Source organism: Rhamphochromis sp. 'chilingali', assembly GCF_963969265.1.
Source record: "Rhamphochromis sp. 'chilingali' genome assembly, chromosome: 3".
NCBI classification, from domain to species: domain Eukaryota; kingdom Metazoa; phylum Chordata; class Actinopteri; order Cichliformes; family Cichlidae; genus Rhamphochromis; species Rhamphochromis sp. 'chilingali'.
In genome coordinates, this window is record NC_137931.1 from 34,278,002 (window position 1) to 34,291,434 (window position 13,433).

Consider the following 13,433-nt stretch of genomic DNA (forward strand, 5'->3'; position numbering starts at 1 on the left):
TAACCCATCATATGAAAGTCATTAGCCTTGTTTAAGGACAACATGGGATTCAAAGCACTGATTTCTGATTTGATTTTGTGGCGCTGTATACTATTGATAGCAGCATAAACACGACAAGTAGACTTCTCCCTTGGTGGAATGGATAACGCATCCGACCACTGATCAGAAGATCCTAGGTGCACTCTTGGCCTGCTCTGCACTTTGAACGCTTTCCCCGGGTTAATCAAGGATTCTGGTTATACAGCATCAATGTATGCTAAGACTTTATATTGGAAGAGCCTTACAAACCCAATAACTCTTCATGACTAAACTCTTAATAACAGTGAGGAGGAAATGCATTTTTAAACAGAGGAAACCTTCAGTCGAAGGAACTGAGACAAACGGGATTTGAGCTGCAGTCACCTGACTGAAAGTCAGGTACATCTGTGTTTCCATCACTAACCTTCTCACGTTTCTACAGGTTATATCAAAGCTTTTTCTCTAATATTGACTATCACAGGCCTTTAAAGCCTGAAACATGAAATAATTCCCAGAAAAATCTTGATTTTTAAAAGAAATCAAATGTTTATTGATCCTTCTGATGAAATAAAATAATATTAATGTATCAAATGCGATACACTTGACTTTAAAGTGTAGGCTGCATTCACGTTCTGTTATACTAACCATGAATACAAGTTTGCAGCTTGGAAATAGCATTCAGTTGCAGAAAGCATGCAAACCTATCTTCATGTCCAGCCCTTTAAAACTGTTTGTTTGCAAGCTCTTCTTATTTGGTTTGGCACAGTTCATGGTGGACAAACATCAGAAGTGGAAACTATTAAAAGTTAAAGAAACTTACTGTGCCAAGTAAAAAATAAACATTCTTTTCATTATGCATACTGTATAAGACATGTCTCCAAAACTGCTTGGTCATAGGACACATTCACTGTACCTTATGTTCGGGCATATAATGCAGCTACTTTTTCATCATACAAAATATCTATAGCCCGTGCTTATAGCTCTCTGGTGTAAGTTGATACATGAAATGCTGAATGTGCATTTTGATTAGAAGATTCATATGTGAATCTAACTTTCCTCTGCAGCAACACGAAAAAAATGTAACATCAGTATCCAAATGTAACATTAAAGTGGTTGTGATTTTGTTTTTCACTTATCTTTCCTCCACCTTTAAAAAAATTCAGTCACTGCACAACCTTCAGGGTCAGGTGGAGGCATTGTGTTGAGCTAGATAAAGTATGAAATCACCAAAAAGCTTTCAGAAGAAATATTATAGAAGTGAAGTGTAATATAAAAAAAAATCATTAGTTAACTTTGATTCACAGGTTTTAAATTGCATGTGCTTAACAAAAGCCTTTTAATATAATAATACAGCGTTTTATATTATAGTTGCAACGTGCCAGACAAAGGACAAAAACACATTTGTCAGAAAAGTGATAAAAAATGAAGATAACAAAGCTAACATTGTTAAATGGAGGTCAGAGAGGATAACAGCCAGCGGCCATAAACAGGACAGTAAAAAAGAGTGAAAGTTAAAGCAAACTAGAAAAATTTGCATTTCCTGTGAAAATGCAGTGTGGATGCTTTAAGCTGAAGCTGTCTGCAAAAACTAGCTGAAAAAGCTGAAAAGTTGCAGAAATTGTAAAAACTTTGCAGAAGCAAAAGAAGTTTGCTAAAATGTAATAACTTAGCAGAACTGCAATATCTTAGAGGAAACATAATACTTGGCAGAAATACAATAGCATAGCAGAACTTAGCAGAAATATTGTGATTTACCAGAGACACTGTGATGAACTATGAATATTGTAATTTTAAATTAATACTATGTTTTAGCACAAATACTATCATTTGACAGAAATACTATCATTTGGCAGAAATACTATGTTTCAGCACAAATACTCTGGTTTAGCACAAATATTATAACATAGCATAAATACAATTATATAGCAGAAATGCTATATTTAGAAAGAAAAATATAATATAGTAGAAATAGTATGATTTAGCAGAAATACTGTATTTAGCACAAGTACCAAAAAGTAGCAGAAATACTATGATTTAGCAGAAATACTATGATTGAGCAGAAGTACTAAGATGTAGTAAAAGTACTTTGATTTAACAGAAATACAATTATAGAGGAGTAATACTTTAAAATGGGAGAAATATTGATACACACACACATACACAGAGCCTAAAGGGAAGAGTATTTGTGCCATGGAGTGTTAAGAATGTGAGGTCCATATTAGAAAAGCTGGTAAAATCATAACAGTTTGCAGAATTGTAATAAATGATGAATATGAATTACTGGTCTGTGACAGTGTATTAATTTGTAGGGAAAAAAAACATGTTGACCAAGGTGGAATCGAACCCACGATCTTTAGCTTGCAGACCCGTGTCATTACCAACTGCGCCACTGGGAAAGAGAGGAGCCGTCTTGAAAAACAGGGTGATGAGGAGTCAGAATTAGATCGCGGTAAGAGGCGAAAAACGCCGTTTTTTGGAGTTACAAAACGTTGTGTAACTCAAAAACTAGGTGGACTAGAGGCATATTTCTTGTGCTGGGTGAATCAGCGGACTTTGGTGTACTTTGACTGCGATTTTCATTGCTCTTTGTACAACCGTCGCTGAGATATGACGAGAGAGGAAACGGAAGACCTCAGACATGATTGGCTGGCTGGGAAGCCGTGCAGGCCCTGATATGTGATATGTGTCTGAGTTCGCACAGAGGATTGGCTGCCTGGCAGAAATATATAGAAATAGTATGATTAAGCATAAATACTACATTTAGCAGAAATACTATATTAAGCACAAATCCTATAAAAAGCAGAAATAGTATATTAAGCACAAATCCTATAAAAAGCAGAAATACTATATTAAGCACAAATCCTATTAAAAGCAGAAATAGTATATTAAGCACAAATCTTATAAAATAGCAGAAATAGTTTGATTTAGCACAATAGTAATAAGTTAAACAGAAAAATTGGAAAAGCAAAATGGACAGCTGAAAAAATGCTGAACATGCTGAGAGTCCCTCAAATATACTTGTTAAATGAAAAAAATCAGCAAAAAAAATATATAACAGCCACACAATCAGAAATATGTACACAGAAGGAAACACACATGCACAGAGAGACACACACACACAAGATCCAATTCAGTCAACCAGTCTAAATATATTGAATTTGAATCTTAGAATGAGATCATCCCATTAAAAGCCTTTCTCTCTCTCTCTCTCACACACACACACACACACACACACACACACACACACACACACACACACACACAGGGAGAGAGAAGTAAGTTTCTAGGTCAGCCTGGGAGCTGCTGAATTTGAATCCACCAATCAGAGTGGCTGTTTACGTTTTCCCGCCAAAACAGGTGCATCTGTTTACACAGGCAGCACAGAGAGGCACAGGATTATTGCAGTCTATTTCTCATAGTGACGACTCCCCTCAAACAAATGACCATAATTTCCTAACCGTAGGGGCTAGAGCGGTCATTCTTACACCGTTTTGTTCAGAAGAGATGGGGGAATCTTCCAGTGTTAACAATTTATCATTAAAATATGAATTATTAAAGATATTTGACTTGTAATGCACCATAACTGAGTAGAGTGAAGCAAAAACTGCCTTGACTTGCCCTCAAACAACGCTTTGTAACTCGAAATCTATTTGGAGCATTGATATCATTCTTTCACCGTAAGAGACAGCAGGCTTTGGTGAACAGTCATGGAAATTTTCAGGTCTCTGTGGAAATCCAACAAAAAGTTATGACGAGAGAAAAAAGTGGTTCATTTCCAGAGTTTGAAATCTGAAGAAATCTGTGCGACGGACGAATTTCCTACCCTCAAACAAGTCCAACTCATTTCAGAACGGTAATAGGTGAGAAAGAAATTCTTGAATTGTGAGCGTCAGGAGTGTCTGAAGATATACCGGGACAAGCCTCATGTCTTAAAGTCGCTTCGTTAAGGAGATATGACGATTCAAATATGCCTCTCATTACAGAAATCCAGTGATGATTTTGAACAAGCTCTCCATTGACTTTCTATGCAGAGTTTTGAGAGTTTGTGTTGGTCTGAGGAGATTTGCCAAAATTCTATAAATCCCACAACAATGATAGTGACATTTCCTGAAAGCCAGCAAAAATACCTACGTTTTGCTGTATAATTTGTGGAAGTTGAGTGAAAATTGAGCAAGTAGCAAACAGTTGTTCGGACATGAAGAGAAGACTGCAAAAGCTTCAGTGGCACACTGGAAGCCAAGAGCATAGCAACCATAACAACGCATGTATTTTGTGAAAAATCACAATTGTGCAACTCAAAACTTTAAGAGGCATAAAAGTAAAACGGTAAAAGATTTGAAAAAGCTGAATCACACATGAATAGCCCAATAATTTGTGAACATTTTAAAGTTTGAATGCTTGTTCTACGTGAAAATATGAGGAAGTAGTTAAGTTTCAGAAACAAGCAAATTTTAGCAGAATTGCAGAAGTTTCCCATTCATTTCAATGGGACAAATTAAGCTTAATATTTTAAAAAGTATAATAGTGAAAAATACCAAAAGACATAGCACACATTAGCAGAAATAGCAGAATAGTTTAAAATTTGAACGGTGAAAATCGGCTGAAAATTGCGGAAGTAGTTAAGTGCCAAAAAGTGTACGGAAGTCCCAAGAGGAACTCAATAGTGTGGATGCTTAAAGCATCCACACAATTATTCAGCCTCATCTTTTTCAGCATTGTATTTCAAAGTCATCCTCACATCACCAGGAACATGAATCACTGAGGCTTTGCAGGATGCTGAACTGCTGGATTGATTAAAGGATTTGTATGGAAGATATTCTGAGGGTTTTTTTTTCTCCCCACAATGCTTTTTTTTTTTACATCTTTGCAAATTCTGACATTTTCTGTGCGACCTTTGATTTCGTCAGCACAATATCCTGCTCCCTTGCTAATCAATGTACATCAGTGCCTTACTGCAAACTTTAATTTAGAGCTTGGACGGATGCTCACACAGTGCAGTCATGTATGCAGAGAAGGAAATGACTTAAAAAACAACAACAAAAAGAAAACAACACATTAAAATACTGATATCACAGGTATCCTGCAGGCGTGGAGTCTCTGCACTGATGCATAGTTCATGAAAGAAGCACCATGAAAGGTAAGCAGAAAACTTCTAAGTGGTATAAACTGTCTAAACTGTGTACAAAAACAAAGGTTATGCTGCCTCTGACAGAACGAGGAAGAAATTGTTTGATTTGAAAACAGGTTTCATTTTTTCTTCATCAAAGAATTTTAAAACTTTGCTGTGTTTTACAACAAATTCCCACTTGTCACAAAAAATGCTAGAAATCAGCGCTTTCTTGTCAATCATCTCACCACCAGAATCTGCATGTGTGCACTTCACTGAAAGCAAAGGCCAGCATTTAAAGAAACGTTTCAAAGTAGCGCTAAAACTCTAAAAACAGATAACACAGTCCTGCTTTACTTCCTGTGAGGGAAATATTGAACTTTTCGCTGCGTGACAATGAACCGAGAGTTGCTGTAAAGTTACTTTACAAAGGGAAACAATCTGTTTAATAACCAACTAATAGATTGATGAAAATCACATAGATGCTGTCTTATTACTTTGGCAAGTTTCGCAGGTTTAAACGGAGAAAAAAAATAGTGAAAACTCTTAGGCATTATTAAACTATCGTTATTTTTTCTACACTGAAATGTGGACTATATTGTATTTGTAAAGCACTTTTCAAATTAATTAATATCTCTTGTGGATGTTCACACTGAAAGTCAATTTATGCCAAAGGTAATACAAATTAGCATGTCCTTAATCACTTCCTTTGGGTCTACTGAGCCTGTATGTTTGTAGTAGGCAGCACATTAGTGACCAGTTAAAGCAGCAGGATAATGAGGACGATTTATGTTGTAGCCTTGTTTGGATGGAACAGTCCTAATTAGAGCAGCACATGCAGCACTCAGTGTTTTAGAGTGTGCAGATCTACTTTTAACCAGCAGAGGGTGACAGCAGCACTGCAGACAGGCTTCACTATGGGTCTGTTAAAGCACACATCCAACCAGGCCCGTGCATGTGAGTCCTGTGAGGCTGCTGTGGCTCACTGCTCATCGTGCTTTACAGTGCTGGCACAGAGGGATTATTTATCTTTGTGTTCTTGCTGGACAACTCCTCCTCTATTGTCCAGCCATTCATTTGAAATCAATGCCACCAAGGACCAATCAGAGTGTTCTTTGAAGGAAAATTATGATTGCTCCTGAAGAGGGTCAATCATAAAACTGTCAGAAAACACCTTTACCTGCAGCATGGGGTTGCTTGTTTTATGCCTTGTCATCGGTGGGGCTTCATGCCCTTGGTTTTTTATTTTTTAAAGGTACACTTCAGTACTTTCTCTAGTCCCCAGTTTCATCCTGGTGATGTCATCCGTTTTGTCATCAGGGTTATTCTGACAGAAACTGAAAACAGGCATGTTTTGGAGGTGTGAGCATAGGAGGCAGCTGCATTGTGGGAAACAAAGCCTGACTAAGCAGCAATCTCTGGGGCTAAAAAATTTAAATCATCACAGAGGTGGAAAAAAACTGCAGTTCCTCTAATGTCCACTTGAGGCTCCAGCAGTGAGTCAGTCCCCATAGACTCCCCTGTTAAATTGTCCAACTTTACTGGAGAAATAAACATGTCTACAGCCTACTACAAAAAAATGTTTTGGGCTCTATAGTTAATGTCCCCCTTCTTGACAACTGGACAGGGGGTGCATGTAATAAAAATTCACCCTCTTTGGGTGCTTTGATTGACACGTGGATACCAAAGCAGGCATCTACTTATTAATGTCCTAGAAATGGATCTCTTGAGTGGTGTCAGTGCCTCTTGGAGCATTACTTCTGCAGTTATCTGACTAATAATATGGATGATGTGCAGTTAATTGTACTAAAAGAACATCCAAGAAGTCTGAGCACCAGTTTGGGTGAGTGAAATTCTAGGACTATATAAGTATGTTATGTCTGCTTGCTCCTGATTCACCACTACAGTTTAGCCTATCTGAGGATTAGCCTTCAAATAATCAAACTCCATCTTTGATATACAGCCTATGAACTTGACCCATACTAGAAAATAAATATCATAATGTTTGAGCCTTTTTTCCATCTTTGGAGTCCTTTATGGAGGCACAGCATTCAGTGGAGCACCACCTTAAGCATCCAGCCTTAAATAAATCACATCCTCACAGGGAGAAGACAGGGGCTGTAAACACAGCATGACAAGGGCTCTCAATTACAATCTCAAACACGGCCACAAAGGCGGCTTCATTCTCTAAGAGGCTGCATGCCAATTAGCAGCGTTTGGTAGCTTTAAAGGGGCTCTTGCTGCACTTTGATATGCAAGCTTTCAAATGAATAACAAAGAGGCTGCCTCACAGGTGCATCATTAAAACACATGCAACAATTAGTCGATCAATAAAAGCAAATCAGTAGACAAATGAGAACGGCTGTTATCTGATAATCGATATCTAGCTTATAATAAATATTAAATAAATATAAATTCTATTTTTATATATAGAACTTTTTGGTCGCACATAAGAGGCAATAAGATGACATCACCCGTATCACTTTTACTGTTCTGTCAGAGTTTTTGGCACCATTTAAATTTTAAAAATCCACTAAAATAAGAAACTTTAGTTCCTGCCATAAAAATAATCATATCTATGCACACAGACGCTCCTGCCTTGCATACAAATAATCTATACTGTATTCACAAAGGGATGCGTTCTTTTGGCACTTTGTACGGATAATTAGAAAGAAAGCAAAACACCACTAAAGAGAACAGGTGTAACAGCTCTAATAAGATCTGTAAAGTAGCCCCTACAGTGGAGTGACGCAGGTTTGGCCACGGAGGAGTTTTTGGTGGACCAGGGGCTTTTAGAGGGACGCACTCAGTGTGCGCACCTGCGTAAAGCACAAGCAGCGTCCGCTATCCAGGAATTGCAACCCTGTACAGGTGAGACCAGCTGCTCCTCCGTCTATACGAGGAGGCACTCCCACGAGGAAGGATCTATTTCACAACAATGAATGACATTTCTGCTGGATTACAAACTACGAAGGGCTGCTCTTACGTTTTCTCCCCTGAGCAGCAGTGACCGTCGCGTCCAGACACCGACACCTTGCGCACCGTCCTCTCACACATCTCTACTTGTTGTCCTCCTGCGACAAACATGACATCCCCGCTACTGGCTTATATCCTACTTCTTTCAGCCCTTCATACCTGGTAAGTGGCGCCCTTTGGTCGCGTGATGCGTTTTGGTGATGCTTTAAATGCTCAGGAAACTTTGTGGCTGGCTCTTAAGTTTGCGTGAAGGACTCAGTGACACTAACGATGTCTTTGCGTGCATGCACTCTGCAGACTGCGCTGCATGTTTTAAGTCAGTGTCATTGCTCCTGCTGTTTCCAGCCACCTTCTTTTATTTGTGTCCCTGTAGCTCTCTAACAATCGAGTCCGAGGAGGACTACGAGGATGTCACTGTGAACCAGATGCTGACTCCTAAATCCCAGCAAACCGACGCCACGGAAATACTCAATAATTTACTGAAAGAATATGACAAGAAACTGCGACCGGATATTGGAGGTAAGGGTTACTTCTGTCCCAATTTCTCAGCTAACTAATCACAGAATTTGAATGCAAAGCAGCTTTCTCCTTATAGCCACACCTGTGTGAAACCTGGGGATGCTATTAGTTCTAGAATCAGATAAATGTAATGTTTAATTCAGAACCTACATAACACTGTACGCACGAACTGTGTACTAAAACCTTTAAGTGTCAATATTAGCTAAAGCCTTCCCAGGTTTGTCGCCACTGCTAACACTGAGCCCAAAAAGTCTGTTCCGAACATTTTACAAGCTTAAATGTTCTTGTACAAATGTACATAAAATACCTTTTTATTAGTCTTTTTTTAAAGGTTTGCATTAATGAAAGATGCCCTCTCTGAAGACTCCATAAAACTGTCCAGCCGTTATAATGAAACAGCAATACTAAGTAAACCAAAACTTTTAAAAGGACTAAAAGTATTGACATTTTAAAATGTGAACTTACTATCAGCTATTTAAACACTACAATCTTCAGACATCCACACATGAAGCACAGGGGATAGGTGATTTCCTCCATCTCTCTTTGGCTGATAGAGGTGTTGGAGTAGCACTTTATAAAGTCTAACTTCAATAGCAGTGACAATGCCAGGGAATTTCTGAATATTGTAGAATTTATTTGTTCCTACAGCAGATGTGATTGTGCGGTGTTATTCCAGGATGTCAGGACCATTCTGCAGGAAAGTCTTTGACGGTCAGCTCTCCTTGGTCTTCTTTGGGTTTTTTGTGGTTGTTGAAAAGCTTTGAGGTGTTTGACTTCATCACCCTGTTGACTCGTTCATTACAAAAATCCAAACTTGAGGGTGGGACATGTCTCTGAAGAATGGAGTGCTGCTTCTCCATGGTCAGAGTGGCGTTGATTCAGTGCACGTGTCCAGAATATTCCCACCCTCTATGGGTTTCATATAATGTGGTAACATCTCCTTATAGACACTCTTCTGTTGCTACCACTATCATCAAGATATTATTAATATTGTTTTTCTTGCTATTCGCTGTGAAGTGCTCCCTTAGTCTACTCTTGTGGTCATAACTTTAAAGCAATGAATTTAGGGACATTCTTTCTTATTAGATGACACTATTTCATGCATTTAATGGGCAGGTAAAGTTTTTTAGTGGTTTTACTTTCTGACCCACGATCACAAAGGGTCAAGGTGTAACTCATCAGCATGTCCTCATGAATATAAATTACATCTGAAGGTGGAAACTTTGAGTGGAGGAGAGAGATATGTAATTCCCTGACTCATTTTCTCCTGGATAAAGTGAATGTGTTTGTCAACTCTGAAGACTCTGAAGAGGCTCTGCTTCTGGGCCCTGTTTCAGGAAGCCGGTTTAGAAAACTCAGAGTGAAAAACGATACGCAGGGTTGAGTAACCCCGAACTGTCCAACTCGGAATATTCGGTTTCAGAAAGGCTGATAACAATTAGTTCAATCAACGCGGAGTTGCGTCAACCCCAAGTTAAGCGCGCGGACGAGGATACATAAAGCCCTGATAAGCGGAGCACAGATTAAGCGAGTCACCATGGAGACGGAGGGAAAGAGGGCGCGGTCAATGTATTTCACAGCGCTTGAGGCCGAAATTCTGATGGCAGTATATGCCGATAACATGCAAATTCCACGGAAAAAAGTAACACAGCCACAGCTGCAAAAGAAAGGGAGCATGCATGGCAAAACATAGCCGACAGAGTCAATGCCTGAGTGTTAATATAAACATTGATCTAGGGATTTCCACCCATTTAACACGTTATTTTATCATATGTTATTTTATTTGTTATTTTATACATTTTATTTTGTGACGTGATGTGAGCGCAGGTGCAACCCAACAGGCCCCAAACATTCCTGGCAGCAAGTAAAAATGAAATATAAAAATATAGTCCAAACAGGTAAGGTGTAATTGTATTATGAGCCACAGTGCTTGGTCTGTTTGTCCGATGTAAATCAATTGCAGTTAGAGGCTACATTAATTTTCTTTCTGTAAGCACTTATTGAAATTATCTGAGCACATTACAAGTACATATTTGCTTACTCTGTATGCTCAAATGTGACCCGTTATAGCCAACAGAAAAAAAGCGGAGGCCCGAAAAACAGGTGGGGGTCCTCCACCACCACCACTCACAGAGGCTGAGCAGTTGGCCCTCAGCCAAAACAGTGGGCGCCCTGTGGCCGAAGGCATCTCTGTGGGGACATCCTCTGAGTCAATAACCCCGCAAGACACAAGTGCCTACATAGGGGGTAAATTCTAAATAATACATGATGTGCATACATCCTTTCTTCACAGTCACCTTTGCAGTGCTACTCATTCATTTGATAAACTCTTTACCATAATGGATTATTTTGTAGTGAAGTTATTTTCCTACTGATTTTGCCTTCCCTCAGTCTTGGTTGTCTTTGAGAGCATAATGACAATGAAGTGTAAGGTGATTGGTATGTTTGTTAATTGCCATTTGGTCCCTTGTAAGTTATAAGTGACCTGTATAAACCTCATATTCTATCAGTTGATGGTGGTGGTGTACTGCATCTGGTGCAGCCTCCTGTTGAGCCAGACCAACATGCAGTTGTGAGTAATACTCCACAGATTATATGAGTTTACAGTAGAACAGCAATGTTGTTTATTTCTTTACTACAGGAAAATAATGAAGAAACATTGACAGCTGTTACAGAGGAGGAAGCAACAGAGACACTTTATGAGGTTTACATCTTTTAATACTTTGTGTACAGGAAATACAGGCGACCAATAAAGCCAGTTGAACAAAAAATCTGTTTATTCTTCTTTCAACATGTTGAGGTGATGGGTCAAAAGAAATGATTGTGACATATGGTGTCTCTGACTGCTCTTCCATCTTGTATGTCCGTGGGAGGGTCAGGATGTTCATGGTTTGGATCACTGCTGATGTTTGGTTCAGAAGGACAGTGTTCTCCTCTAATTGTGGCAATGTTGTGAAGAATCACACATGCCACAATAATGTCACATGCCCTTTCTGGGGTGACCCTGAGTCTTTGCAGGCACTGGAACCGGGCCTTAAGCATTCCGATAGTCATTTCAATTCTGGCTCTTGCCCTGCAATTAGCCAGATTATATCGCTGCTGTGGGCCCGGTTCAGGGTCAGGGTAAGGGGTAAGCAAATAGGGTAAACATGGATACCCCCTATCACCAAGCAAGTAGCCAGTGAACTCTCCTAAGACAGAAGGATACACTTCAGTTCAAATGTCCCTGAAGCAATTGGTCTTTATATATTTTACAGTATTCTCAACTCACCATGTCCAAATTTTGTGCTCAGTGTACATTCACGGAATATTTGTGAGTCATGGACAGAGCCTGGCCACTTGGCTTCCACATTTGTGATAATGTTGGCAGCATCATATATGATCTTCACAGTGCAGAGAACACAAATTAGCATCCATTACTATGATGAAATAATTTGTTAGTTTGAAATGCTACAGGGAACTATGTACCTGTACATTAATGCTGTGGAAAGACTTCCTGTTCACATAGTCTCCTTCATTTACTGAAGGAGCAATGATTGGAATGTGAGTGCCATCTGTACAGCCAATCACGCCTGGGAACCGTGAAAATAAATGTAAAATTTAAGTAGTAGTCCAAGTATCACCACATCATAAATTAAGTTTTGGTCATCCTGCTACCTGCAATTTTGTGGAATCCCTCTTTGATAAATCTTGTGGGTCTATGACCGGGGAACACCACAAACGTGTACAGGAGACGTTTCAGTGCAACTGTAACATTCCTGACTGCCCGACAGACGGTAGCCTTGGAAACGTGCTCAGCGTCACCAATATTATACAGAAAGCTCCCGTTTGCAAAAAACCGAAGTGCAATACAAATAATATGTAATGAACTGAGAGCATGTCCGCGATGTGTCACATGCGTAATATATGGCCTGAGGATGTTATCCAAATAAATTATAGATTGTGCTGAGAAACGGTGACGTTCACACAGAAAATCATCAGGAAATGATAAAATGTCCAAACGCGCTCTGATCACTCTCTCCCGGCGGAGAGCCCTGCGGAGAATTTGGGCTTCACGATCTACTGGCTCTTCAAGGAAGGGGCACGCCATGTCCGACACTTCCTACTGTCAGGTTTCCGACAAAGGGGCGGAGACAGTCAGGGTTAGTTGTAGTAAACCTGCTAGGGGGCAGGTTAGCTTCACGGAGTGTGTCGTCATAGTGACTCACTGAGGCTTCATCTGAACTCGCTTTCTGAAACCAAAAACCCAGAGTTTTCGTTAACTCAGGGTATACTTACTCAGTTTTTCCACTAAACCGGCTTCCTGAAACAGGGCCCTGTTCTTGTTCAGGGTTTGCAAAGTGGCCTCTGGTGGCAGGCTGCTGCCATATGGTAATGTAGTTAGAATCAATGCATAACAAAGAGGGGCTTCTTAGAACACACTTCTGTGAGTTGTTGCTCGTTAGGTATTAACTTAAAAATGGACAACTTTCATCTTTGCAAAAAGAACAAGCAAGACATGGTTGAGCTGGAGGTCAGTCGTTAACCATCTGACAAAGCCGAGTTGCTTTGCGAGCAGCAGCAGCAGGCGACATCCAGTTGACACCTAACAGCCTGTTGTGTTTAACAGCAGGCGTCGCCTCAGATGTGACCAAGATTCAGCTCGTGATAACGATTTCTTCTTTGCTGATGGAGGGTGTTTGCATTTGTAGCCTTGATGTAGATGGCACCTTGCTAACAAAACCTGTCCACAAATATCTAACTAGTGCTGGCAGGCCTGGGATCAGTAGTCTTGGTAAAATCATACTTTTATTAAAGGTGCTGCAGTTGCTAT

The 13,433-nt window shown here is 39.7% G+C and overlaps 1 protein-coding gene across 3 annotated transcripts in view; it reads left to right on the forward strand.

The window, feature by feature from the left end:
* Nucleotides 1-13,433, forward strand: part of gabrg3 (gamma-aminobutyric acid type A receptor subunit gamma3) — a gene marked incomplete at both ends in the record, with an annotated part of 87,575 nt that overhangs the window by 1,051 nt on the left and 73,091 nt on the right. The window contains 2 exons of one of the 3 annotated variants that reach the window (XM_080877539.1): nt 8,211-8,263; nt 8,475-8,620. In XM_080877539.1, the coding sequence (XP_080733665.1) occupies nt 8,211-8,263; nt 8,475-8,620 (199 nt within the window). Of the gene's footprint in view, nt 1-8,210; nt 8,264-8,474; nt 8,621-13,433 lie in introns of those variants that run through there. The other 2 variants (XM_080877538.1, XM_080877540.1) reach the window with 2 other exon arrangements.